Source organism: Balaenoptera ricei, chromosome 20 (assembly GCF_028023285.1).
Source record: "Balaenoptera ricei isolate mBalRic1 chromosome 20, mBalRic1.hap2, whole genome shotgun sequence".
Taxonomy (NCBI): Eukaryota; Metazoa; Chordata; class Mammalia; order Artiodactyla; family Balaenopteridae; genus Balaenoptera; species Balaenoptera ricei.
Window position 1 is genome coordinate 55266526 of NC_082658.1, and position 27057 is coordinate 55293582.

At 54.6% G+C, this 27057-nt stretch overlaps 4 protein-coding genes and 1 long non-coding RNA gene across 10 annotated transcripts; 1 reads left to right on the forward strand and 4 right to left on the reverse strand.

Moving 5' to 3' along the window:
* Positions 1-169: 169 nt before the first annotated feature.
* LOC132354578 (uncharacterized protein SPEM3-like) lies at positions 170-26580 on the reverse strand. The gene is made up of 4 exons (XM_059906440.1): positions 26443-26580; positions 26236-26293; positions 24390-26117; positions 170-2167 (listed from the first exon to the last, which is right to left on the reverse strand). The coding sequence occupies exons 1-4, from the start codon at positions 26578-26580 to the stop codon at positions 555-557; spliced, it is 3537 nt and encodes a 1178-aa protein (XP_059762423.1). The 3' UTR covers positions 170-554.
* Positions 2203-12431, reverse strand: LOC132355346 (acetylcholine receptor subunit beta-like). 4 transcript variants are annotated; one of them, XM_059907637.1, is made up of 11 exons: positions 12298-12430; positions 12073-12212; positions 11438-11482; positions 10776-10885; positions 10563-10671; positions 10050-10197; positions 9377-9586; positions 6259-6482; positions 5584-5765; positions 5082-5229; positions 2203-2364 (listed from the first exon to the last, which is right to left on the reverse strand). In XM_059907637.1, the coding sequence occupies exons 1-11, from the start codon at positions 12362-12364 to the stop codon at positions 2227-2229; spliced, it is 1521 nt and encodes a 506-aa protein (XP_059763620.1). In that variant the 5' UTR covers positions 12365-12430; the 3' UTR covers positions 2203-2226. The 4 variants fall into 4 exon arrangements, with proteins under 4 accessions (XP_059763620.1, XP_059763621.1, XP_059763619.1 ...); XM_059907638.1 differs by lacking the exons at positions 2203-2364; positions 5584-5765 and adding exons at positions 4200-4777; positions 5513-5583 and having other exon boundaries at positions 12298-12431; XM_059907636.1 differs by lacking the exon at positions 2203-2364 and adding an exon at positions 4200-4777 and having other exon boundaries at positions 12298-12429.
* On the forward strand, positions 12001-15923 carry LOC132355359 (uncharacterized). The gene is made up of 2 exons (XR_009499593.1): positions 12001-12650; positions 14529-15923. It is a non-coding gene; the product is annotated as an uncharacterized LOC132355359 (long non-coding RNA).
* Positions 12561-18655, reverse strand: LOC132355351 (fibroblast growth factor 11). 3 transcript variants are annotated; one of them, XM_059907652.1, is made up of 6 exons: positions 18248-18655; positions 17339-17579; positions 15572-15682; positions 15264-15367; positions 14444-14642; positions 12561-14176 (listed from the first exon to the last, which is right to left on the reverse strand). In XM_059907652.1, the coding sequence occupies exons 2-6, from the start codon at positions 17529-17531 to the stop codon at positions 13998-14000; spliced, it is 786 nt and encodes a 261-aa protein (XP_059763635.1). In that variant the 5' UTR covers positions 17532-17579; positions 18248-18655; the 3' UTR covers positions 12561-13997. The 3 variants fall into 3 exon arrangements, with proteins under 3 accessions (XP_059763635.1, XP_059763634.1, XP_059763633.1); XM_059907651.1 differs by lacking the exon at positions 18248-18655 and having other exon boundaries at positions 17339-17598; XM_059907650.1 differs by lacking the exons at positions 15572-15682; positions 17339-17579; positions 18248-18655 and having other exon boundaries at positions 14444-15431.
* Positions 19641-22002, reverse strand: LOC132355343 (transmembrane protein 102-like). The gene is made up of 3 exons (XM_059907634.1): positions 21634-22002; positions 21082-21438; positions 19641-20980 (listed from the first exon to the last, which is right to left on the reverse strand). The coding sequence occupies exons 2-3, from the start codon at positions 21293-21295 to the stop codon at positions 19659-19661; spliced, it is 1536 nt and encodes a 511-aa protein (XP_059763617.1). The 5' UTR covers positions 21296-21438; positions 21634-22002; the 3' UTR covers positions 19641-19658.
* Positions 26581-27057: the final 477 nt, after the last annotated feature.

Below are 27057 nucleotides of genomic sequence, written 5' to 3' on the forward strand. Positions count from 1 at the left end.
CATGTGACTACTGAGCACTTAGAAGATCATGACACTGAGGAACAGAATTTTTTTCTTTTTTGGCCAAGCCATGAAGCTTGCAGGGTCTGAGTTCCCCGACCAGGGATTGAACCGCGGCCACAGCAGTGAAAGCGCCAAGTCCCAACAACTGGACCACCAGGGAACAGAATTGGACGCCAGGGAAATTCTGTTTACTGAGGAAGAGAATTTTTAACTTTTTAACTTAATTTTTAACAGAATTACTTTTCCTTAATTTTAACTAATTTATATTCTAATAGGCATATTTGGCTAGTGGCTACTGTAATTGACAATGCAGCTCTAGGGCCTTGGGGATAGCGGATTTAGCTAGACAGCGATGGAGGGAAAGCAGGGATAGTTTAGGTCCTCATCAGGCCCTGTGGGATGGGGCTGGGGTGGATGTCCTCACACAACCACAGAACACTTCTCTTGTCTCTTTATCCCTCATGCATGTCTGTCCCCTCTTTCTCTAAGTTTCTCATCACACACTGATATCCCCACTCCTTGATGGTCTCCGGTGAGTTGTTGGATGTCTCTCAGTGAAGGCGCCTGGGAGACAGAGCTTCGCACTTGTCCCTAGCCGCTCTGAACGGTCTCTGGCGGGCGTCAAAGACCCCATGCCCTAGCCGGGTGCCTGACCCAGGACAGTAGGGCTTCCAGCTGGTCTTGGGAGGCGTAGACATCTGGCGATAGTTCTGGCAGGCTGGAGGAACTGTATCCATGGGGTGGCACACCCAGTCTTGGCCGCCTGCTCGCCGGGAGGATGATTGCAGCTCAATCAGCACAGTTACCTCTGAGAAGGTTTGCAGGTCATTGTAGGTCACCTGAGCCTTGGGAGAGCAGGAGTTCTGACTGGGTGGGACAGAAGTCCCTGGTGTGTGCTGCCCTGCATCCTCCTTTCGAGGACCTGCCTCAGATCTAAATAACTTTCGGGTCTGATGTGGGCCCAAAGCTTGGACAGAGTCAGTTCCTAGAGGGTTCTTGTGGAGGCCTGGATTTGGGGTAAGGCATGAGTTGTTATGGAGGCCTGATCTCTTGGATGAGCCAGAGTCTTGAGTAAGGGCTGGACCCTTATGGGGGCCAGGATCTCGATTAATTCCTGAGTACTTGTGGAAGTTAGGGTCGTGGGTATGTTCTGAGCTCCTGTAAATTCCAGCATCTTGGGTAAGGCCACATCTCCTTTTGACTTCAGTGGCTTGGGTTAGGCCTGGATTCTTATGGAGGTCAGAATCTTGTGTAAGGCCTTGGCTCCTGCAGACTCCAGAATCTTGGGTAAGACCTGGATTCTTGTAGTCTCCTGAGTCTCGGGTAAGGCTTGAGCCCTTATGGAGGCGAGGGGTTTGCACAAGGCCTGGGCTCTTATGGAGGCCAGATTCCTGGCAAAGGCCTGAGCTCTTGTTGACTCCAGAGTCTTGGGCAAGGTATGGACTCTTCTGTGGCCCAGAATCTTGGGTAAAGTCTGGACTCCTAGAGACTCCTGGATCTTGGGCACTACCTGTACTCTTGTAACATCCAGAATCTTGAGAAGGGTGTGGGCTATTATGGAGGTCAGTTCTTTGGGAGAGCTCTTGACTTTTATAGAGTACAGTCTCTTGGTTTCGTTCTAGATTCCTATAGACTCCACAATCATGCATAAAGCCTGAGCTCCTCTGAATGTCAGAAGTTTGGAGAAACGGTGTGTTCTTGTGGAGACCAGAGGGTTGGGGGAGATATGGGCTTTTAAAGAAACGTCCATCTCGAGTAGAACCTAAGCTCTTCTGGGAGCCAGAACCTTGGGTAATGACTGGATTCTTCTGAAGGTCAGAGTCTTGGGAAAGGTTTGGATTCTTGCAGAGATAAGGGTCTTGGGTAAGGCCTGGAAGCTTGTGGAGTCCTGGATCTTGAGCAAGGCTTGGGTTCTTGGGGAGGCCTGGCTCTCGGGTAAGGCCTGGGTTCTTGTGGAGACCTGGGTCTCGGGTAAGGCCTGGGTTCTTGTGGAGGCCTGGATTTGGGGTAAGGCCTGGGTTTCTGGAAACTCTACAGTCTTTTGAAGGGCCTGGGGTCCTTTGGAGGACAGAGCCTTGGTTGAGGCCTAGATTCTCACGAAGTTCAGGGGCTTGGGGCTGGTTTGGGGTTTGGGAAGTAGTGGATAACTGGGAGGGATGGGGCCCTGGGAAGAGAGGACAGACGGAGGAGACTTGGAGGTTGGGGGAAAGGTGGGGGGTTGTATTAAGGTGGAGGGCTTCTGGTGGTTGCTGTGTTGATGAAGGACAAAGGATCTGGGAGAGGGCTTCCCTGGTGGCGCAGTGGTTGAGAATCTGCCTGCCAATGCAGGAGACGCGGGTTCGAGCCCTGGTCTGAGAAGATCTGCAAAAAAAAAAAAAAAAAAAAATCACTAAAAAAATTCCCACAAATCTTGTTTCTGGCACTTTAGAAAAACTGCGGAAAAAAGTACATAATAAAGAATACATATATATCTACACACAAATTATATATATTATATATATATATATATATATATATATATATATATATATATATACACACACACACACACACACACACAGCGGAACCATAAGAGAGACTGAGGAAGGCCTTGGAGGCAGGGGGCAGATGCGTTAACAGTCCCCCTATATCCTTAACCTGCACTCCTCTGAGGCAAAAAGGCACAGAGATGGAAGGGGTTGAGGATGGACCAGGGAATTTGAATTTCAGAACAGGTCAAAATTCTAAAACCATGGACATTTTGGGAGAACTGAGACTGTAGACATTTATTTTTTTGAAAATATGATTTAGGAAAATAGTTTCCAGAATTTGGTGGTTCTGGGCAACAAAGGAGATTGTGGTGAAATGGCGATTAAAATACATGTATCTGAGTTGGGGAACTTGAATACTGTGAATTTCACATGTTGGAAATTTGGGATTTTGCAACTTTGTCTTTTGAAAATTATCAAGTCTTGTCAGTTTGTGCCCTCTTTCCCCATGTTCCCTGGGAAGAAGGGTGACGGTGGAGTGGAAAGGCCACTGGTTCTGTGCCACAGCACGCAAGATTTAGAATTCTACAGACTCTAGCTCTATACGTAGTGAGGACCCAGATTTAGAGAAACTGACCAATATTTATCTCCGCATTTGTGTGTGTGTCCAACTCTCTAGGCCAATAAACCAACAAGACAAACGAACTGTGCTCCACAGTGGGATGCCAGGTGCAATTATTGGCGTGGCTGGTGGGTCTGGCTGGACAGGGACATGCTAACCTTGTCCCACAGGGATCCCTACAAGTTGTAGCCCTATTCTCCCTCTTAGGACAACAACTTCCAGCAGTTGAGTAGGTGTGAGAGCCTGTTGACCCTAGGTACTTCATTGTAATTGCTGCAGCCACTAGGCTCAAGCTGACTTTGCTCTGACCTCCAGGCAGAAACATTAACACAGCCTGCTGGGCACAAGATCTTCATCTCCCAGATGAAGCCTTTTCTCCAAACTGAAAGGAAACTGAGGCACAAAATGTGTGATGGCCATAAGAGACACCAACACCCTTTCTTGTTCCACTCCTGGCCTCCCACGGGCTTCAACTCCCTGTCCCTCCTCCCCTCCCCTGTATTTTGTCTAGTGTTATGCAGGGATGGGCAAGTAAAATGAGTGGTCAGGTGGGTGGGGCCTTTGAGGAATTCTGGTACAAATACCTTGACCAGAGTGGGCAGCCACTAATCAGCTCTAGCAGGTTGCTGCCAACAGGGGAATCAGACCTGGTGCTACTGTAGTTCTTAAAAAGTTTCAGGAGAAGCCAGAAATCCAAATTTCTCTGTGAAATATCCACATTTTAAAAGTACCAAACCAATTCAAATTTTAAATTCTGCTGGCCAACAACATGGGCCAAACAAAACACACCGGATTGTAACCTCTGATGTATACTGCATAATGCTTTTGTTCTCATCTTCTCATATGATCCTCAGACTAGGGAGCAGATACTATTATTAGCTTCATTTTACAGATGGGGAAACTGAGGCACAGAGCAGTTTAGTAGCTTGTCCAAAGTTTGAGCACCAAAGCTGGAACTTGAGGTTTTTACAGTGTGCTTTTTTATCCTCATTACAAATGCATCCTTTCAAAAATAACTTTTTTTATCCTAAAGATAATACATACTACAAAATACAATAAACTACAGAAAGGTAAAAACAAAGAAAAAACGACCACTAGTCCCAACATGCAAATATAAGCGATATTAGTGTATTTCCTTACAGAAAAAAATTTCCCTATTCATTCAACCAGAGGTAGCGGCTATATAGGTTAGAATCTGTGCTAGGTGCTGGGGATATTACAGTGAACAGACATAGTTCCTGCCCTCAGAAGGCTTACAAGCTAGCGATTGTTCTTTGTTCCATTCATTGCCAACCTAGGTGTGAATATCCAATGGAGCTTCTTCAAGAAGCCAAAGAGTAAATAAGCGGATAGTGCATTTCAGGTGGGCCCAAGGCCCCCATCTGCCCAGTCCCACTTGGGCTTCCTCCCTAGAAACGAAATGATGAGAGGATTGGACTCCTAGTGAAGGAGTTAAGATGCAGAAAGGTACAGGGCTTGAGAGTACTACCAAACTAACTCTCAATTCAACTGGTCAAGGACCTCGGTCTCGGCCCTCTCGTCCTCAAGGAAAGGGGTCGGGAGGGGGCAAGTGGTACGTGGCGTCCAGAAAGATGACGAGGGTACCGACGCTCGTGAAGATGATGAAGGTCCACAGGAAGAGGCGGTCCACCACCATGGCCACAAACTGCCAGTCCTCCTTCAGCTGAGGGTAGGAAGAGGAAACTGTTCCTGAGCTCCAGACCCCCAGGGAAGGCGGCCCCAAGGCCCTGTGCCGCACCCAGGTCCTCCTACCACGGCTTTGAGACAAGGGCGGGCCCGCAGAATAGCAGAGAGCGAAACTGCGGGCGACGGATGTGAGTAAAGAACAAGTCGGAAACCAGGGGGCGGGACCAAGTGAGGCAAACTTCCAATCAGAAATAAAATCGAGTGCTGGGGGCGGAGCCTAAATTTGCGGGTGGAGCCAAGGCCACCCAGGCCTTGCCTTGGCCCACCCTCTTCGGACTCACCGCGTCGTGGTCCTCCTGTTCCTGCAGCTGTTGAGCGATGTAGCTGATTGAGGAAACGACCTCCCGTAGCTCGGGAGGCAGGCCCACAGCCCGGTTTGGACCATCGATAAATCGCCGCAGGTCCGGGGCAGACAGTTCAGGCTGGAACCTGAAAGAGGCGAGTCTGTTTGGCCACGACCGGGGCGCAAAGACGGCCTGCGCGGGTGCTCTAGGCCCCGCCCCAACTCCCTCCTCCAACGCCCGTCCAGGTTTCAAAACGTGAGAGAGCCCTTCAGGTTCCCTCTGACAGCGGCGCCCTCTCTAGCCTTCCGCAATTCCTCCTATTCCCGTACGCTTTAGTCCCCACCTCCCCGCAAAGTGGGCAACAGAAGGGATACTGCAACTCCCATGATGCTCAACCACGACATCCTCCGGGAGCTTAGGACGCCTGCCTGCGCACAGTCTTCTGGGAACTGTAGTTCTCCCTCTCCCTTCTACGTGGGCGATGGGGAGTAGATACTACCTGTTGGGTTTGGGGAAGAGAAAATCATTTGGTGGCTTGCGGATGAAATATTCATCTGTTCCCCGACCCCAGCCACTTCCTGGAGAATCCCTGAGAGGTATAGGAGGTGGCTCCGGTATCTGGTCTCTCTCAGGCTTGGGTCTCTTCAGACCCAGATACAGAGGGAGTTTGTGGATAAAGATCTGCAGAGTAGAAGAAGAGGCGTGTTGGAGGGGGCTCTTATGCTTTCAGACCAGAAGGGAAGCCGCCAACCACCCCCACGGCACGTGCCCATTCTTGCGCATGCGTGCATGCATCCCACAGATGAAATGCAACTACACAGCCCAAGAGTTCTTAAGTGGGTTAGGAGGCATCCTGACTGGAAAGAAAAGTTCTGAGGGCTTCCACCCTGATAGTACCTAACCCTGAGAATGCTTCCTTGGGACCCACGATGGGCAGTATTGATGAAGAGAGTCTGGGATCTACGCAATGTTAATGATGGGAGGATAAAATTAATTGGGCAACATTTCAACACCCAAAGACCTTGGCACTTTGACACTCTACCAGGAGTTGTAGTTCTCCCTCAGGTCTGTGAAAGGGAAGGTTGAAGTTGGTGGGAGGGAGGAGCGATACCGGGACAAAAAGCCAAATACTAGGATTGAGAGTTAACACAGGTTGGAGAGGAGATCTTCTTACCTGACGGACCCAAAGGGGCATTTGGTGGGTGTAGGGTGAGCGATGGTGCAGGTTGAGGACTACGACGCTAAGGATGACTGAGAAGGTGACGAGGACCATGGTAAACATGAGGTATTTGATAATGATGGGGACAGACAGGGAGGTCTCAGGCACTTTGTCTGCCAGCAGCAGCAGGAACACAGTAAGGGTCAGCAGGGCAAAGATCGAGAGCTCCATCTTCTCTCCTTGGGGGACAGAGGGGAAGGCGGGAGGATTAGGCTTTGCCAGAAAGCAATCTCCCTGGCATAATCAGTGACCGTGTTTCCAGCTCACTCAAGGACAGGCTTTTGGAAGGGCCAACTGCATGCAAATAACTCCTACATTTATACCTCCAACCTGGACTGATTCCCCTAAATTCCACACTTGTATCCACCTGCCTACTTAACCTCTCCATTTGGGTGTCCAATAGACATCTCGAAATTCACATGTCCAAAACTTAATTCCCTCACCACCGACTCCCCACATAGTGTTCCCCAGTTCATAAACGACAACTCGATCTTTCCTGTGGCTCAGGCCAAATCCCTTTGAGTCATTCTCAGCTCTCCTCTCTCGCATCCCATATCCAATCCATACCAAACCCTATTGGCTCTACCTTCAAAAGATATCCTGAAACTGATGACTTATCACATCTACCACTACCATCCTGGTACAAGCCACCATTACCTCAGATCTGAGTTATTATAAAGGCCTCCTCTTTGCTTCATCCTTTGCCCCCCTGCTGACTGTTCTCAACAGAGCAGCCAGATTGATCGCGTTAAAATGTAAATCAGATCATATCACTCCAGTGGCTTCCCATCGCCTTTAGCATAAGAGTCCTTACTGAAGTCTACAAGGCCTTCCCATTAGCTCTCTGACTACATCTCCTACTGTTTTCTCTCTTGCTTACTTCATTCAGTTACATTGGCTATTTCTTGGATATGCAAGGCACACGCCACCTCAGAGCCTTTGCATTCACTGTTAACTCCTCCTGGTAATTTCTTCCCCCAGATATCTACCAGGGTCATTCTCTCACTTCCTTCAAGTCTTTGTTCAAATATTGATCAAACATTCCCTTTTTAGTGAGGCATTCACTGACCATCCTATTTTTAAATTGCAACCCCTGTGATAAATCATAGCGGAAAAGAATATGAAAAAGAATATATATATCTATAACTGAGTCACTTTGCTGTACAGCAGAAATGAAACACAACATTGTAAATCAACTATATTTCAATAAAATTGTCTAAATAAATAAATAAATTGCAACCCCTACCCCCATTCTCATCCTCCCCAAACCCTTTTCCTACTTCATTTTCCTTCTTAGGAATTGACCTCTCCTAATATACTATCTAGGACTTCCCTGGTGGCACAGTGGTTAGGAATCGCCTGCCAATGCAGGGGACACGGGTTCGAGTCCTGGTCCGGGAGGATCCCACATACCGCGGAGAAACTAAGCCCGTGCGCCACAACTACTGAGCCTGCGCTCTAGAGCCCGCGAGCCACAACTACTGAGCCCGTGTGCCACAACTACTGAAGCCCGTGCGCCTAGATCCCGTGTTCCACAACAAGAGGAGCCACCGCAGTGGGAAGCCCGTGCACTGCAACGAAGAGTAGCCCCTGTTCACCACAACTAGAGAAAGCCCCCGCGCAGCAACGAAGACCCAATGCAGCCTAAATTAATTAATTAATTAAAAAAATAATAATATACTATCCAATGGGTTTATTTATTATGTTTACTGACTGTCTCCCCCACTAGAATATAAACTCCATGAGACCAGGGATTTTTGTCTGTTTTATTCACTGATATATTCCCAGTGCCTTGCATGTTACAGATGTTCAACAAATATTGTTGCATGAATGAATGGACCAACCCCTGTAGCAGGAGCTATATAGCAAATCGAAGGATCTAAAAATGAAACCAAGTATATAAGAATATGCCAGGTGGCTGGTTATTACTGTGGCATACAACAGGCACTGCAAACTTCACGGAAGGTATTGAAATAAATAACTTTTATGGTCTGTTCTACTTTAGTCCTGTAATGTTGGGTTCCAAGATTTGCCTTGCTCCAGGAAGAAGAAGTTACATGTGGAAGTGTGTTCTAGAGCTGCATCACTCTCCTTCGCTAGACTGAGAGAGGGCTTGATTACAGAGAGAAGGAAAGCGTGTTTTTTGTTTGTTTTGTTTTGTTTTTCAGGCCACAGCAGTGAAAGCCCGGAATCCTAACCACTAGGCCACCAGGGAACTCCCAGGAAAGCATGTTTTGAATACGAGAGTTTAGGATATCAGTCTCTGAATCAGACTAGTACTAACCAGGGTTGGAATAGCAACGCTGCCTCTCTCTGTGTAATGTCAGGTGAATGACTTAAACTCACTTACCCTCTGTGAAATGGGAAGACAATTCAGTACTTACCTCACAGAGTTGTGAAGATTAGAACTGAGTTAATATATGTAACACATTATTTGTATTATCTTATAGCAAGTGCTCAAAATTAGAAAAGACTATACCTACACTTAACACAAAGCTTACAGAGTACCAGGCATAGTTCTATTAACTCAGTTAATCCTCAAAATAGTCCTATGTGGGAGGGACAACGACTGTCCTATTTCCAGATTAGGACACTAAGAGATTAAGGAATTTGCCCAAGGTTACTCTGTTAGCATATTGTGCTGTCTCCCAGAGAAATGTTGGCTGTTATTTCCAAGGGAGATAGGAGGTTAAGGGACTAGTAGGCATTTGACAAGTGGGGGAGGGAGGATGCCAGGAATGGGGAAAGGGAAAGGAAGCGTTAGCTAAGCCTGGGAGTTTGTTGGTCAGAGGAGTGGCAGTTCCAAGGATGAGACCCTAGGATTCTGAAGGGAAGAGTTCAGAAGTTACTGGGTGCGGAGAAGTGAGCAGCAGAGGGGAGGTAGAGCTTGAGGTTGGAGGGGAAATCTGGATGCAGAGGCAAAGGCTCTTCCTGAAAGGAAAACCTGGGTGAGATTGCTGAAGCACAGTTCATGAAGGCTTGAGTTGGCAGGAAAACCTTCCCTGTATTATGGGGGAAGAGGAAGAAGCTGAGCTATTGGTAAGAAGGAGTGCTGGGCCCCTTCCCCCCTTACCTGCATCTGGTGGCAGGTAGAAGACGAAGATGGCCAGAAGAGTGATGAGGATGCATGGGGCAATGACGTTGACCAGGTAAAAGAGAGGCTTCCGGCGAATGATGAGGTAGAAGGTGACTTCCTCACGCCGTCTTTCCCCCTCTCCCCTAGGATCCACTGGAGGCTGGATTAGCCGAGAAGGCTTGTGAATAATCTCCCATTGACCATTCTCTTGGGGGGCGGAGGGGGGAGAAGAGAAGGTGACACAGATGTGGAACCTGTTTTTGTTGGTGCCAGATAAGGCTTTGTTTTCTTTTTTTTTTTTTTTTTTTGCCTCACCGCGCCACTGCGCTGCTTGTGGGATCTTAGTTCCCCAATGAGGGACTGAACCCGGGCCCTCAGCAGTGAAAGTGTGGAGTCCTAACCACTGGACCGCCAGGGAATTCCCAGATATGGCTTTCTCTGCCACATCCTAGAGCAGGGGGGACTGATGTAATAAGGGGCTAGCTATGGTCCCTGGGCTGGACAGCCCATCTCTAATAAATGAGCAAGTCTCAATTTCCATAACCACAAAATATAGACAGTTATACCTATCTTGCTGAACCCACAGGGACTCACTGATGGAGTATATTTATCAGCCTGTTAGAAACTGGAAATCATAAAGCCCATGGACATGGGAGCCATGCCCACTCACCAATGAAGGTGCCTTCATGAATGTGCACTTCCTGCCGCTCCTGCCCATCGGGACCCAAGCCAGTCTGCAGGCTGACTTCTGAGCTGTCATAGCTATAGGAACTGAACACCATGGTGCAGTTCTGCCAGTCAAAGGGGAAGTAGGTGACCTGGATGGAGTGGAGAGTCACTAGAGCTGCCAGAGAGCTGGTCAGGGCTGGGGGAGTTGGGGAGGTCACAGGGCAGACAGGGGTCAGAGGATATGGGGCACTAGGGAGATGGGGACCACCAGGGGAAGATCACAGAGAAGTGGAGTCACAGAGGAATAAGAAGGTTATGTGGGGAGGTCATGGACAATGGAGGGGGGGGGTCACTGAGGAAGACTGGAAGTCAATGAAAGTGGACAGAGAAGATGAAACTCAACGGAAAATCAGAAGGGTAAGGGAGACGTGAGGGTCATGGGGATAATGGAGGAGGGATGTCTGAGTGAGGGTTTCTAGGAGCGCCTTGAGCTTCCCAGGTGGGGCCCGGACACCTGGATGCTGCAGCTGCTGCGATAGATGCCCGGGGGCTGCCAGCGCACGGAGCCGTCGGAGGACACCACGACGCTGATGTCCAGAGCAACATCAAAATTTCCGTCATTGCTGCAGGGAAAGAATCTTCTCATCTGGGATCAGGCCCCTCCCTCCGGAGGCCGCGCCCCTCCAGAGGCCCTGCCCCACCTCCCAGACTTTGGGAACATCCTCACTTGTTTAGGAGCACCACGTCTGGTAGCCACACGGATTCGGCAGTGATGCGGAGTGAATCGATGCCCTCGTGCTCCTCAGGGTCCCAGCTCAGCCTGTAGTCAGTCCACTCCTAGGGAAGCAGAGGCTGAGGGGCCGTCTGGGGCTGGAGGCTGGAAGGAGTCTTGGGATGTGCGAAGGAAGCCCGGGCAGGGAGTGCAAGGGAAGAGAGCCGCGCAGGCATGGTCTGTGGTTCTGGAGGCCGGGGCTCTGTTTAAGACTCCACCTGCACTCTTTGGGACCCTATCAACTAATTTCCCCTTCCCTCTCATCGGGCCCCAGTTTCTTCTTTCTGTAAAAACGAGGGGGTTGCACGCTAGCCTCTAAAACAGTGGTTTTCAAACTGCAGTTAACGACCCTTTTCATAGGTCCGGAATCAAATGAGTGGCCCCAAACCAATGTTAAAAAAAAAAAAAATTTAGAATGAAAAACACATGGAATGCAGCTCCCATAGTAAAGATAGTTATTGTTTCCTGAAGCTTCTGTTTCAGTTATAAATGTGTTTTCTGAGGTCGTGATGCAAAAAAAAGAAAAAAAAAATCTTACTGTGCGGGACGGGACATTCGAGAAAATTGTAAAGGCAGCGGGACGCCCGCCCTTTCCCACCCTGCGGGGGTGTCCGTACCAGGTCTAAGTAGACCTTTGTGCTCATCTCCTCATCCTTCTCGTTCTAGAAGGGAAAAGTTTAAAGGGTAGATATGATGTCAGTGTAGAGAAATGAGGGGCTCGGTGGGTAAACTCTCCCTGGAAACTCCCCTCTTTTTCTGAGTCGCACCCTCTTGGGTTCAAGCCCCACCTCCTATAAGCTGCGTTGGTTTAAGCCCCGCCTCTATCTCGTAAACTTCCTGCTGGCCGTACAGCCCGCCAGTTCATTTACCAGTCCCAGTCCCGGCCCCGGCCGGAGTGAATCTCTGCCCGCTGTTGTTTATTGACCCTGTCCGGCACCAAGGTCCGCCCCAGCCTGTGACCCCGCCTCCAGGTCCGCTCTCCGGCCTGTCCATCGGCCCCAGCTCCACTGTGAGATCCGCCCACAGGCCCGTTCATCATCCTGCCCGGCTCAATCCTGGCCCGTCCAGCAGCCACGCCCACAGGTCGTCCATTGGTCCGATTTCGACCCAATCTCTACCAACCGCCCGTCAGTCTCCCAGCCTGGCCTCGCCCCGGACCCCGCCCCCAGTGGTCCCTGGGTCCCGCCCTGCCTAAAGCCACGCCCCCAGCCGGCTGGTGGGCCAGACCTTAACTCCCCGCGTGCGCCCTCACCAGGCTGATTAATTGCGCTAGGCTGAGACCAACGCTGACCCCGACGCGGTCTCCCACCTCCCGCGCCGGCCTCACCGAGCTATCATAGCCCGAGAAAAGTTTCTCACGGAGTCGGCCCTCCGCTTCCGAGCCGCGGGCGCCTGGAGGAGGAGAGAACTGAGTGAAGCTCTGGTTCCTGGCCACGACCTCTGGCCCTGTCACTGCCCCTTTGAGGCCCAGACTTACCCGGGGCGAACGGCGCCCCCAACGCCCCCAGCAGCAGCAGCAGCAGCAGCAGCGCCCCTGGTGTCATAGCCCGCCCGCGTCGCTCAGTGAGTCCGCTTGGATGAGCCGCCAGGACAGCCAGCGCAGGGGAAGTGACGAGGCGCCCAGGAATGTGCACCTGTTATTGGGGGGCAGCCCACCCGCCCCGCCCCGCCCCTGCGACTTGATCCCTCCCCGAGCAACTGCCAAAGCCTGCTACCCACAGATGGCAGACAACACTTCAATTGTATAAATCGTCTTTAATTGAGAAAGCATGGAGTGGAGACCGGTCCCCTGGGAGCAGAGCCTTTTTGGGTACCTAACATCCAGCTGAGGTAAAGCAAGTTCTATTCAGTTAGAAGCTGGAGGGGTGTATGAGGTCTAGAGACCAAGAGGCCCTCACCCTCTTTGGCCTGACCTGTAGGGGAGAAGGGTGGGACTTATTGCTGAATTGGGGTCTCCTCATTTGGGGGGGGTCAAAGCTATGTCCCATTTGTCTTTTTTATTCTAGACCCATTACCCTAAAGACCTCAGCTTTAAAGGGGACCTGGAAGGAATTCCTGCTGAGGTAGCTAAGTGTTCATGTCCCCCCAACCCAGGCACAGGTCCAGTCATGCCATAGTTCTGGCCCCTTCCCCATCCTAGCTGCTCTTCCATGAGCCAGGGATTCCTTCCAAAATTCCTCTGCCCTTCCTCAGCCTCTGTTCCCTGGCAGGACCCCAGCTGAGTTGCAGGAGCTAGAAACTGCATGTAAAAAAGAAGGTTAGCATTCTATAGAAAGAATAAGATTTTTGGAAAATTGTCTAGGGAAAACAAGAAGTGGTTCTTGATCCAGCCAGAACTTAGTTCTTTGTGAATCATAGCTGGGTCCTTTCCAGAGCTCCTGCTTAACAGGTATCACTAGAGAAGGTGGGAGCGTGGGTCTAGAACTCTTACTCTAGAGCAATAACATGGCTATATAGGCTCTAGTTCCATCCTAGAGGGAAGGGCTGAGAGTCGTGGTCTATGTCCTAGAGCTGAGATTCAGAAGGAAGTATGGCTCCGTACGTGTCTAGAACATCACGCTCTAGAATTGGGTGTCTCTGGGGTAAGAAAGTTAAACCTGTGGTGATCTGAGACTGGCTCAATTCAGGCCAAGACCAACAGCTGGACAGGGCCCAAATCCAGCCTCTCTCCACTTGGAAACCAGGGGTCCATCTGGGTGAAGGACAGAAGCCTGATGGATCCAGAACAGAGCCTGGCAGCATGCCTGTGTTCCAGCACAGACCCTGAGTGCAGAAATGGCCCTGGCTGGGGTGCCTGGTGTTCCAGAACCTGTCTGGAACAAGGCAAAAGGTGGAGTAGGGAAAGAAGGAAACTAATCCTGAGCTCCAGTGGACCTATAAATCTATGGCTTGGTGGCCATGAAAAGGGCAAAGGGCTCCAGGAACTGCCTGAGCCCGGGGTGCGGAAGATTTATGCCCTGGTTTTGTCAGTTTTGGAACTCCCCGCGCCATCTCGGGAAAAGGCTTTGGAGGGTGTGAGTGTGGAAGGAAAGAAGTGATCAGCCAGGACCATTTTCAGACATCCCCCCTCTCTGACCCCTTTCCCGGGCCCAAGGATCTGAGGGTCTCAGCAGCCCCGGAAGTCACGGCCGGCCCCTAGGCTCCCTCTGGGTAGAGCACCTGGTGGGACCTGGCTGCTCAGGGCATGAGCGTGGCAGCAGGGGTGAGAGCAGGGCCAGAAGCAGGGCTGGGAGACAGGCTGTGGTGGTGGCGAGGGTAGGGAGCCTCCAGTCCGGGGACTGCATGGCAGGGGGCAGGGGGCCTGGAAGGGGAGGTCTCAGGGACACTGTGGAGAGAAGGCTCCCGGTACCCAGCCACTGTGAAGGGGAGAGAGAGGAGCAGGAAGGAGAGTTAGGCACCAAGAGAGCTCTGAAAGGGCTCCCTTCCCCTACAATCCTCCTCTGGGAACCCACAGGAGGAGAGCTTCCCAAACCTCCAAAGGCCAGAGCCTTCCTGGCTTGACCTGTCATAGCATGTGTCCTCTTAAAACACTTATAGCCCCTTAGCTGTGTGTCACTAAATGTCCCTGTCAAGGTCAATACCGTCCCATGTGGTCCACCTCTTCCCTGGGGGTCCATACTCACCCTCCAGGAGCTTGGGCACAAAGTGGGCGGCTGCCTTGGTCTTCTTGACTCGATTTCCCTTCATGACTCGGCCCTCCTTGTCCAGGCCCAGGTACCAGGACCGGCCAGAACGACGCTGGCGATAGAGAGCAGAGGCGTACAGGACATAGTAATTCTCAGAGACGCACTCCTTAAAGCGACACTCAGCTGTGAAATGTGGCTGAGGAGACAAAGACCCAGAAAGGCACACACAGACAGAAAGACAAAAAGACGCATCACTGAACAGAAGGGAGCCCTGGGAAGAACAAGGCAGGATATAATCCATACGTTTGAGACTGGGAGAGCCAACTTCTGAGCCCACGCAGGAACTGGGAGAAAGGGAGGATGAGGAAGAGTCTGGTGGCCCCCGAGGGCCAGGAACTAGACTTCTGGGGGCCTGGAATAAGAAGATAACTTCTCTCTGCTCTACTCCCAACCTCTCACCATCCAGGGGACCTGGAGAGAATTTCTGCTTGGAGGAGTTCCTGAATCCTTCCCCAGTATCCTGAATGACTCTGGGGAAGTGAGTAATAATGAGGTCTAGAGGAGGTTGGAGAAGACACAGGGGTTCTAAAAGGTTGAAAGAGTTGGACATTCAAAGAGCCTGGGGGTGTTTAGGAGGCTATTGGAGGAGAAGGGATTGGAGGGACCCTAGAGGAGGTGCTTGGGAGCGGGCAGTGAGGACAGGGTGTCGGCAAGAGCTGGAGGGAGAGGAGGCCCTGAGCTGCAAAATATCTGTAGTTGGGAAGGCTGTAGCTAGGGGAGTCCCCTGACTCCAGGCCACTCTGCCCCCTTGTCTCACCGAGCTGTAGAGCAGCCCCTCAGCGTTCATGGCCATGTAGTGACCCAGCTTGGCACTCTGGATGGTGACTACACGGAGCCCCACAGGGATCAGGTTGAAGTGGGCTGGGGGTGGAGAGAAGAGGTATCAGTACCCCAAGCCTCCAATCCCCATCTGAGCCCCCCCTCAATTCTGGTCCCAGTTCTACTTCTTCCTTTGCGGGGTCAAAGAGCCAGACTGAAAACAACAGAACCTGAAGCCACAATAGGATTGTCATCTCCTATGCCTGCTCTCCCCCTTCCCACCCAGCAGCTGGCTTCCCCTCTCACTGAAAGAGCTGGTGTCCTCTGGGGTGCCCTGGATACTCCCGTCGGGATTCGCCTGGAGGTAGAAACCCTGGCAGCAGAACAGTTTGGTGACGATGCCTTTGAGCTGAGGCTCTGGAGAAAGAGACATTCATCTTGGAACATGACATCTCTGTTCCCAGAAACATTGCTACACTTGGCGGGATCAGAGGAGAGAAAGAAAGGAGGATGGAGGGAAGGAAGAGGGTCCCAGGGCCCCAGCTCCCTGACCCTCTAAGCAAGGTCTCTCCCACCTCTCTTTGACTCCAGAGGAAGCTGGGGTGTGGGTCCCTTCTGCTTCCTCTAACCAGCTTTCAGTTTAATTGATTGAAATTTATTTAAAGGCTTAATTCCTACTCTACAGCTCAACCAGAATGGGGGGAGGGGAGAAGAAGGTAGAGGAAGGGGAGAGATACATGGAAAGGCAGAGGACAAAGGGAGACAGGCAGAGCTGCTGAAGCGGCAGTGTGTTTGCGAATGTGGGGGGCAGTAAGGTGACCCCAGGGTAGGGGCGCCCCCTCAGGAGTGGGGGTGGGACTGGGCCTGACGCTGACTCAGCACCTGCTGCTGCGGCTGCCGCTCGCTTCTCGCGGGCCTCGCCTTGGCCCAGCGCCGGCCTGTCTGACACTGACCCATCTGTCTGTCTGTCTGTCTGTCAGTCTGCTGGCTCGCGGGGGCCCAGCCCTCCCTGAGGCTCAGCCTCTCCCCTTCAGCCAGGTAACCCGCCTGGGATGGGGGATATTCGGTAGCAAACCAAGGAAATGGGGGAGGGGGCCAGGGAGCTGGTGAGGCAGGCTGACTCACGTGGGGGCTGGGTCCCACTCAAAGGGTGGGCTGCGGACCGTACCACTGCGGAGGGCCGGCGGCGGGGGGAGGAGGACGCCAGCGGGGGGCGGGGGGGTCTCCCCCTAGGGGAGCTGGGAGCGGGCGGGAGCGAGGCCAGAGGGACTTCCCGCCTGTCGCACCTGGACGGGGACCACACGCTAACCCTCACAACTCTCCTCCCCCGGCGCTTGCGGCCGAGTTCCCGGTACCCCCTCGTAGATGGTACGACCCCCAGTCTCCGTGCGGGTATCCAGCCGTGTAGTGTGTCTGAGTTGCTCGCGGCAGAGGGTCCCCTGAGCCCGTGGGACCCGATTTCGGAGTCGCGTAGGCGGTCATGGGGGAGTGCCCAGCTCCCTTCTTGAAGTGCAGGTCACGGGAGGAGGGCGCACAGAGGGGCGGACTGGCGAGGTAGCTGCAAGGACACCCCGGGGAGAGCTGGGGAGATTGGTACCGAGCCAGGCAAGCTCGGCGAGGAGGAACGGAGCCAAGGCTCGGAGGAGCGGGAGAAGCGGGGCGGGGGCGGGGCTGCCGGAGCCGCAGAAACCCTCGGGGTGACCCAGGCGTCCGGAACCCCCAGGCCCCTCCGCTCGGCATTGAAAGAATCGCGAGAGACCGCACGTAGGCAGAGGACGGTGGGGGTGGGGACTCGTGTGTTGGGAGGGGGGGCGAGCGGGAGCTGCCAGGCTTCGGGGCACCAGGCTTAGCCCCTCAAGCCTTCCCCTTGCCCTCGAAAGCAAGGAGACTCGGGGTTATGGGCGAGAGAGAAGGGAAACTGAGGCATCGTCTGGCCGAGAGTTTGTGGTCCAGGTGCACCCCCTTTCACTTTCGGGGAGCCGCCGTCAGTCGGGCCCCGCTCTTCCGAGTCCCTGGCCTCAACCTCCCAGGCAGAGAGACCCCCGGCCCGGAGACCCCGCCCCAGCCACTCACCCGGGCAGCGGTCCGGCCGCGCGGGCCGCCCCCCGCACAGTCGCACCTTGGACAGCAGGATGAGGTGCTGCTTCTGGCAAAGGGACTTGGTGCCGCGGGGACACACGCGCCGCTGCGCTGACACGGGCCGGCTGCCCCCGGGCTCGCGGACCTCCCGCTTCTGCCGGATCAGGCTGCTGGCCGGTGCCGCCATGGCGCCCCGGGAGGAGACACCCCAAAACCGGCAGGCTCCCGGAGCGCGCTGGGACCCCCCAGAGAAGCCCGCTAGCTCACCAGGACATGGTCTTGCCTCTCCGGTCCGACTCGCCGCCTCACCCACGGGACCTGAGGATAAGCCCTAGACGACCCCCACCCCAGGCACCAGCTCCCACCCTTGGGCCTCGTGCTAGCTTCGCCAGACCCAGCAGCCTATGTACCTCTCAGTTGACCCCACCCTCGACCTTTGCCCCCCACAGAAAACTCCCCCTTCTCTGATCTCCAGTGTCCCTGTCCCCCACTAACACTATCCCAAAGCCAAGACCCTCAAATTTTCCAGGATGTGGTTCCAATATCCCCAGGCACCTTTCCACCCTATTTCCGGGCCCTGCACTCCTGCCAAAGCCACTCTTGTAATTTTAAGGGTGTGGGTCCTTAGCTTTGGGGATATTAGCTCACCCCACCCCTGCTGGGGTGCTGCCAGTGTCTAGGAAGAACCCAACCTTGGTGTCTTTTCCTTTGCCACCCTCTAAGTGAAGAATCCCCCACTTTTTTTCACTGAAATCCCCAAAAAACTATGCCTTGAAATATCCAGACTGTCGCCAATCAGCAAGAAGAGGTTCCCAGACCCTGTCTCTGGACGATACCGGTTTTTACCAAGTCACCCCCATTTCTAGTGGCACAGGGTTCCAGCTGCTGAGCCCCTTTCCTCACCTTGTTACCCTCCACTCCTTTTGAAGTCACCTCCAAATCCGCCCTTCCTAGTGGTTACACCAGGTGGTTGTCTGGAGGGCCCTCTGTCACCTCGGAATAAGGAGCATAGGTTTTTGGCTTTTTTGTTTTTTTCTGGCAGCCCCTAATTTCCTCGGGGACAGCTGGTGCTGTTTAGATCCCACGCCCTCCAATCCAACCAGCCCCCCGAGAGAGGAGTGCACCCACGTTGTCACGGGTCCCCAAATGTGAACAGACCCGCTATAAGTCAGAGCGCATCAGAGCTTTCTGCGACAGGGCTTCCTTGTCCTCCCCGGGACTGCCTATAGCACCCCCTCTTCCTTCCCCGACGCCCCTCAACCTGTCCTGTCTTGTCGATCCGGGGACGGCTGGCGCTGGCTCTGGTTCCAGGCTCCTCCCTCCCTGTACCCCGCAAGCGGAGCTTCCCCCCACGCCCGGCTAGGCGTCCCGGACCCCAGGAAGGAGTGAGGGTGTCTCCGCAGAGCGCCCTGGTCTGGCGAAGTGAGCACTGGGCCTGGCGGCTGGACCAAGCGGAGCGGCGGCAGCGGCGGCAGCGGTAGCGGCTGTGGGAAGCTGAGGCGGCGGCGGCGACAGCAGCTCTCCCCTCCTCCGAGAGCCGGCCCGGGGGCGGGGCAGGGGGCGGAGACTCCGGGAAAGAGATGGGGGGGGTGAAGCTGGGCGGGCGGAACCCTGGGGTTCCTTGGAGGCAGGGAGTGGGGACGGTCTTAGAGACAGGTGGAGCCGAGACAAGGCCGCATGTCTCGCATGTCTCGGGGTTCAGAGGAGGAGGGACAAGGAGGCGACTCCACTGAATGGAACTCTGGATGGGGGGAGAGGTTGGGCTTAGATAGATGGAATGGCAGATGCCCTGAGAATGGAGAAAGGGACCCTACTGCCCGGGATGGAGGACAGAACTGGATGAGGAAGGTGGGGGGAATAACTGAAGAGATAGCGGTGGTGGTGAGGTCTAGCCTGGGGTGAAATCCGGCCTCCTTAATATCTCTGCTTTTGTGTGAGACAAATTGGTCAGTCCCTGGTCTCCATACCTTTCTCCTTTACACGTTTTTTCAGCAGATATGTTACCCCCATCCCTATTGACTCCTAAGAGAAAAGACCATAAGAACTGGCGGGAGATGGATGCCAGAGGCTGCACGGGAGCAGGAGGGGTGCTGGCCACAGATTTGGAAAGTGGAGAGGCCAGAATGGAACGACCTGTGCCAGGGATGCGGCGGGAGGAGGGTGGGAGGAAGCGGAGGAACCGGCGAGGAGGCCTTCTAGAACGGGTTCTTCGGGCCCAAGGCGCTCAGCCTGTCTCCCAGGTGAGGGGAGAGCAGTCCCCTCCACATCCCGCTGGCCAACAGAAGCACATTCCAGGTTAGTAGGAACAGCGTCTTTAATGGGCCCCGCCTCCCACGCCGGCTAAGCCGCCCCCCTTGCGTGCAGCCTTGGCCTCTTCCACAGCGGCTCGCAGGGCGCGGGCAGGGTCCCTGCGAAGCAGGGCCAACGCCCCGAGCAGCGAAGCGGCGCCGTCCCCCGCACCGAGCTTTTGGCCACTCAGAAAATAGTGGGGCAGCGTCCCGGCCTCGAGCACCCGGCCCAGCTCATCCAGCAGCCCGAGGCAGCAGGCGCCCGCATTCTCGGGTCGCGCCAGATAGAGCGCGGGCAGCCGCTCGCACGCCCAGTACAGCAACGTCCGCAGGAGATAGGGCGCCGCGACCCTAGTCCCGGCCACCAGCGGGCGCAGCAGCGCCTGGGCCGCCGCGTGCGCTTGCAGCAGGGGAACGGGTATGCGCGTCTTGAGCGCCAGCTCTTGGCGGGCGAAGCAGAGCTGCCATCCGGAGGCGCCCGGCCGCTCTGTGCCGCCGCCGCCGGGCACCAGGTAGAAGGAAGACGACTCCGAGGCCAGCGGGCCGGCCCACGAGTGGCTCCGAGCCTCCTGGGGCCAGCCGGCCACGGACACCACGGGGATCAAGTCGAAAAGCAGGAGGCGGCGCGGGGGCCCAGGCGTAGCCAGGAGGATGGTGGTGACCCCCGCGTGGCGGGCTGCGTGGACCAAGCGCGGGGCACCCGGGACCGGAAACAGGGACTCAGCGACCGCAGCCAGCGAAGCAAAGAACCAGGCAGCCACCTGGGCGGGGCACAATGTGGGCCATGCCTCCCGAGCCTCCGACGGCTGTGGCACTGGGCTAACGTCGGCTGCTTTGGTGACGTCACCATTCGTTTTTTTCAGTGGTGAGGGAAAGTCAACATCGGTTACGTCTTGGTGAGGCAATTCTGGCACTGAAACATTACTAGGTGATTTTTCCAAAGACTCGTGTGCCTCAGGCTCAGTGACGTCACCGTGCAGCTGGTCCACGGAGATTTGCGGATCCTTGGGAGTTTGTTTGCTTTGGGCTGGGTGGATCGAATCACGTCCTCCTGGGACTGGGGGTCCTAGGCAATCCTGCCATGCCTCCCGGACCGAGGTTCCGCGTACTTGCTCTGGGAGGAAGAGCCATGCGTAACAGGATCCCACGTCCGGTTGCAGCTCCTGCCCAGTGCCATCTAGCGAAAGCACGGGCACCAGGAGGGTGAAGCTGGCGTCGTAGTGAGGTCCCCGAGCGTAGGGACCTAGAGGCGCAGGCCCCAGATCCAGGGAGCCCTCGCGAATCCCGCCACGAAGCAGCAAGAGCTCTGCCTGAGGAGGAAAGCGAAGGTCCCGGCGGTGAACGAGACCTAAGGAAAGAGAAGGGATCGTAAAGGCGTGATCCAGAGCCGGGGCGGGGTGAGGCGGAGCTGAGAGCTGCAAGTTCCCGAAGGCTGGGAGGGTTACTTACCAAGCAAAGAGAAAACAAAGTCCTTGGCCTGGAGGAGATCTGGTCCTGGCTTGGGACCTTCACTCCAGCTCTCCTGCACACCCAGCTCCTGGATCAGCTGGGTTAGTTCTTGCAGCTGCGCCCCAGAGCAGAAGTCGATGTCCGTGAGCGGCCGGGCTGGGGCTGGGGGCGGTGGGCCCCACCAGGGAGCACTCCCCCAGACCGCGGAAGCCATATGGCTCTGTCGTTTTGGGGCTAGGAAATACACAGACGGGAGGAAGCCCAGACGGGCCGTTCCTTTTGCTGCGGAAAACTGGCCCCCGTTCTTTTCTCTTCCAGAGGCCAAGAGGGTTCCCAAGGCACAGTCCGCCAATGGGTCTGCAGACGAAGGGCCCTAAATTTAGTCTTGAAAGGGAACAAATAAACACCTCCTCCGTCCTTGCCCTTTTCTCATATGCTGGTCCCCGCCCCCATGGAACGGTTCACCTGACTCAGCAGGTAGAAAGTAGCTGTTTGGCCCCTCCTAAGGAATGCAGTAGCCTCCTTCGCTGCCCCTTGTCTACGTCCCCTTACCTCTTTTTCAGAAGAGGCTAGTGGTTTACGGCTTCCCTCTTAGGGGTAGCTACAAAGGCTGGGAAGAGAATGGATAGGAAGATTCAACAGGTAACTTCTTCCTGCTGCCTGCAAGGCCACGCCCCTAAATTATAACCACGCCCCTTTCTGGAGGCTGTCGGGGTGGTTCCGGACCAGCCCGGCCTCCAGTCAGAGTTCAGTCCATCCTTTCGCTCTGCAGAGATCTCGCGGCTATCCTGGGAGTTGTAGTTTGTCTTCAAAACTACCAGGGCGTTGGGGCCACGCCGCCACATCCTTTCCGGTTCCGTTCAAGTAGTGCCTGATGGAAGTTGTAGTTTCTATGCAGATAAACTATTCTGTGTCTTTACAAGGCCAGGTCAACCGCACAAACACTCCTTGGGGTTAAAACAGAGGCCTAATAGGATGGATCTGAATAGCAAACAATAATAATGAGGGACATACACTAGGGCATGCGGAGAAATAGGGGACTCCACATCTCACTTGGGAGTAGAGGAGCCCTGGTCATTTAAATCTAGAAGGGTTCTTGCATGCAATTATAACTTCATTTTAGAGGTGAGACTGCAAGCCTAGAAAGGTTGCACATGACTTGTCCAAGGTCAGAGCTGAGCCAGAGAGGTGTTGGAAATGGGCTCTCCCGCTGGGACGTATCTCCTTGGAATCGGTGGTGGTGATGTTAGACAAGAACACACCGATAGTGTGCCTGTAGTGACCCAGGGATGGACATCTGACTCAGGGAAGGGACATATTAGTGTTGCCCACCTCAGACACACAAGTGGTGGCAGGGAAAACACTTTGCAATCTCGCAGCTTATGTGTGTATACAGAAGAGTTATCAGGACTGAAAATCAAGTCCAGAGGAAACTCCAGCTGGGCTAGGGCAGGGCAATGAGAAATTATGAGGGGAAGGAAATTGCTCTCAGCGGCCAGTGCTATCATGGACACAGCTTAAGTCCAGGCTGAAACTAGGAGCCAGAATAATAGGACAGAAAGATAGGACACCAGAGACACGCTCACAGATTAGACCAATGCATGCTGGACCAGGAATTCTTACATTCCTTTTTCCCAGGGGTCTGTCTCCACAGTGAACTAGGCCTAAGTCCATGGGCAAGAAAATTAAGTGGAGACACCTCGAGAAAATTAGAGGCCTATGAAGGAGGGCACCGTCAGAATCCAAGGCTCAATTTGGGGAGCCTAAAACACAAGGTTTCCTAGTCACTGACCAAGAGAGGTCTTCTCCCTCAGTAACCACGAGCCCCAAACACAGCCCAGAACGGGGGAGGCAAGTTTGCATACCTCTGGTCGTGACCCAAGAGACCAGATCAGGAAAACTGAAGCCTGGGCTCTTTCTCACAGTCTGGGGAAATCAGGCGTTGGGTGTCCATGCCTACATCTTACCTCCTCCCCAGAGGGTGGCTTCTGAGCCACCCCAGAAAGAACTAAGTTCTCTGGGCTCTGGGGGAGCTTTAAGATGCTGGGGGTGGGTGACAGGGAAAGGAAAATTGCTCTAAACTCTAAAGCACTGCTCTCCAATAGCATTTTCCATGATGACGGAAACGTTCTAAATCTGTGCCGTCCAATACAGTATCCGCTAGCTCCATGTGACTACTGAGCACTTAGAAGATCATGACACTGAGGAACAGAATTTTTTTCTTTTTTGGCCAAGCCATGAAGCTTGCAGGGACTGAGTTCCCCGACCAGGGATTGAACCGCGGCCACAGCAGTGAAAGCGCCAAGTCCCAACAACTGGACCACCAGGGAACAGAATTGGACGCCAGGGAAATTCTGTTCCCTGAGGAAGAGAATTTTTAACTTTTTAACTTAATTTTTAACAGAATTACTTTTCCTTAATTGTAACTAATTTATATTCTAATAGGCATATTTGGCTAGTGGCTACTGTAATTGACAATGCAGCTCTAGGGCCTTGGGGATAGCGGATTTAGCTAGACAGCGATGGAGGGAAAGCAGGGATAGTTTAGGTCCTCATCAGGCCCTGTGGGATGGGGCTGGGGTGGATGTCCTCACACAACCACAGAACACTTCTCTTGTCTCTTTATTCCTCATGCATATCTGTCCCCTGATATCCCCACTCCTTGATGGTCTCCGGTGAGTTGTTGGATGTCTCTCGGTGAAGGCGCCTGGGAGACAGAGCTTCGCATTTGTCCCTGCCCGCTCTGAACTGTCTCTGGCGGGCGTCAAAGACCACATGCCCTAGCCGGGTGCCTGACCCAGGACAGTAGGGCTTCCAGCTGGTCTTGGGAGGCGTAGACATCTGGCGATAGTTCTGGCAGGCTGGAGGAACTGTATCCATGGGGTGGTACACCCAGTCTTGGCCGCCTGCTCGCCGGGAGGATGATTGCAGCTCAATCAGCACAGGTACCTCTGAGAAGGTTTGCAGGTCATTGTAGGTCACCTGAGCCTTGGGAGAGCAGGAGTTCTGACTGGGTGGGACAGAAGTCCCTGGTATGTGCTGCCCTGCATCCTCCTTTCGAGGACCTGCCTCAGATCTAAATAACTTTCGGGTCTGATGTGGGCCCAAAGCTTGGACAGAGTCAGTTCCTAGAGGGTTCTTGTGGAGGCCTGGATTTGGGGTAAGGCCTGGGTTTCTGGAATCTTTTGCAGGGCCTGGGGTCCTTTGGAGGACAGAGCCTTGGTTGAGGTCTAGACTCTCACGAAGTTCAGGGGGTTGGGGCTGGTTTGGGGTTTGGGACGTCGTGGATAACTGGGGAGGGATGGGGCCCTGGGAAGAGAGGACAGACGGAGGAGACTTGGAGGTTGGGGGAAAGTTGGGGGGTTGTATTAAGGCGGAGGGCTTCTGGTGGTTGCTGTGTTGATGAAGGACAAAGGATCTGGGAGAAACAAGAGGCAGAGAAAGAGTGCATGGTGGAGGCATGGCGCATGGTGAGCTCTGGGCACTGGTTGGAGAATGGAAGCAAGGTTGAGAAGGTGCAGCATCCTTGGAATACACCAGGAATTTGGGGTAGACTGGAGCCTGGGGGTCCGTGTTTCTCTTCTCAGAACTGCAAGGATGGAAGCTGCAGTAAGGGAAGGTCTTGGACTGCACAAATTTGTCTTTGGCATCATTTGAGATCTTCCATTCCATATTCCCCGACTCCAGGTAACCCAGTATGGATCCTGTGGAGGGCTTGGCACTGTCCCCACTACATTGCTTCAGTGTTTGCTCAGCTGTACCAGAGCTCACCAGACCATGCCCCTCTTGGGGCCTGGAGACGGTACCCAAGTCCTTTCTGGAGTACCCAGAGTTCTGAGGGGGACACACATGGACCACGTTCTGCTTTACCCTGCGGGCATCGTAGACCACCTGGCCGGAGGAGAGGCCTTGGCTGAAGGCAGACAAGGTAGAGGGAATAGAAGCTAGGATGGGGGTAGGGGTGGTGGAAGGGACTGGAGTGGTCGTCAGGGCCATGACCAGCGCTGGGACAGAGGTTGTGGCAGAGATCGGGACAGGGGCTGGTGTAGGGGCTAGGGCAGGAGTAGTAGCAGGGGCAGAAGTTGGGGGAGGGACTGGGGCCGAAGGTGGGGGAGGGACCAGAGTGTTGGCATGGGTATAGGTCAGATGAGCATGGGTCAGGGTGCAGACAGAAGTGTGGCCCAGGGACTGGGCTGAGGCATTTGAGGGGGCCTGGGCTTGGGCCGGGGCTGGGGTATGGGCTGAGGTATGCTCAGGGCCATGGACCTGGGCAGGGCTGCCCCCAGGGGTGAGGGCTGGGGAGGGGGTCTGGGCCTGGGGGGTGGTGTGCTCAGGGGGGTGGAACGTGGAGCATGTCTGGGCCTGAGGTGGGGCGTGCTCAGAGGGGTGGGTTGAGGAGAAGTTCTGGGCCTTGGCAGGTGTGCGCCCAGTGGGGTCCACTGGGGAGAAGGCCTGGGCCTGGGCGGAAGTGTGCTCATGGGCGTGGCCTCGGGAGCAGCTCTCGGCCTGGGGGGGGGTGTGCTCAGGGGGGTGGGCTGAGGAGAAGGTCTGGGCCTTGGCAGGAGCATGCGCAGGGGGCTGAACTGGGGGGCGGGTCTGGGCCCGGGCTGGGGCCTGGGCTGGGTCATAGTCTGGGGTCTTCGTCTTGCTCTCTTGGGGCAGGCGGAGTGGAAGCACGTCCACCTTGCTCATCCTGCGGAGCTTGGAAGATGTCTCTTGCCTGGAGTAAAAGGTGGCTCGGGACTTTAAGGCTGTGACCGGAGGGGCCTCGCCAGCGCCCACTACCCCCTCCTTCCACAGTCCCCGTGGAGCCTCCATGGGAGCCCCAGCCCGTCCACACTGAGGCGGCCTCCAGCAGCACCCAGAAGCCTTCTCATGTTTTGTGTCTGGCATCCACGAGTCAAGGTGGTTTGGGTGCCCGAGCAGGAAGCTTGGGCGATGGCGGAAGCGGGAAGGAACTCTTGAGCACAGGTTCTTGGGATCCACGGAGCAGCGCACGCACATGCGATGGCTGCCTACACAGCTGGCTTCCTTGTCTGCGGGGAAAGGCGAGATGGGACAGGGCCTGGGTTCCTGAGGGGCTGAGAATCGAGGCAGGGATAGAAGAAAGGGGACAGGCCCATATCCCCTGAGCCCACGCTGGCGCCCACTCACCTTTGGGGAAAACGTGACGGAAGAGTGTCCGCAAGGAGCTCTTCAGATGCCTCCAGAGCTGAGGGAAGCAGGGGAGGAGGGGAGGCCGGGAGCAGGGTGAGCCCTGAAATCCAACCCTTGTCCGGCCACACCCCAGCAGCCCTCCCACCTCAGCCCCTTCAAGACCCCAGGGCTCCCCTAACCCCACTGCCCAGATCCTGCCCTGACCAGAGTCACCACGTTGATCCCCACGTTGAGCAAGATGAAGCTGCCCAGGATCAGAAGAATTGAGTCTCCTAGTTCCTGGCATTTCCTGGGGTTGGTGCCAGAGCACGGCTGGGCTCGGTAGTGGGTTTGCTCACACATGGCCGCAGGTCTCAGGACTGCCTGGGCCCCCTGGCCTCCACATACTCACTGGGAGCCAGAGGGGGAGAAGGACTGGGTCATAATGGGGCAGGTGGTTGGGGTCACAATGAGGGAGGGGGAGGAAAAGGAGGGCCCAGGGTGGCATTCGCTGGTAACCAGGTAATCAGGTAAGCTGAGCCTGGACAGTCAAACAGGGCCCGGAGGCCGGCCTACCTCCCCTCGAGTGGTCAATCATTCACTCACCACCCTCTGGCTCACTTGTTCAAATGACACATTCCATCTCTTGGCCCCTCCTGAGACTAGGAGGACCTTGGCCTCAGAGCCCTGGGGAAGGCCTGGCTGGAGTCCAGAGCCTCAGCCTTCTTCATGCCCTTCACTGGGCGTGGAGCTGGACCTGCCCAGATGTGGAACCTCCCAGTTTGGAAGCAGCTTCTTGTATGAGGCTCTCTGGGGACAGGGACAGCTGAGACACAGAGG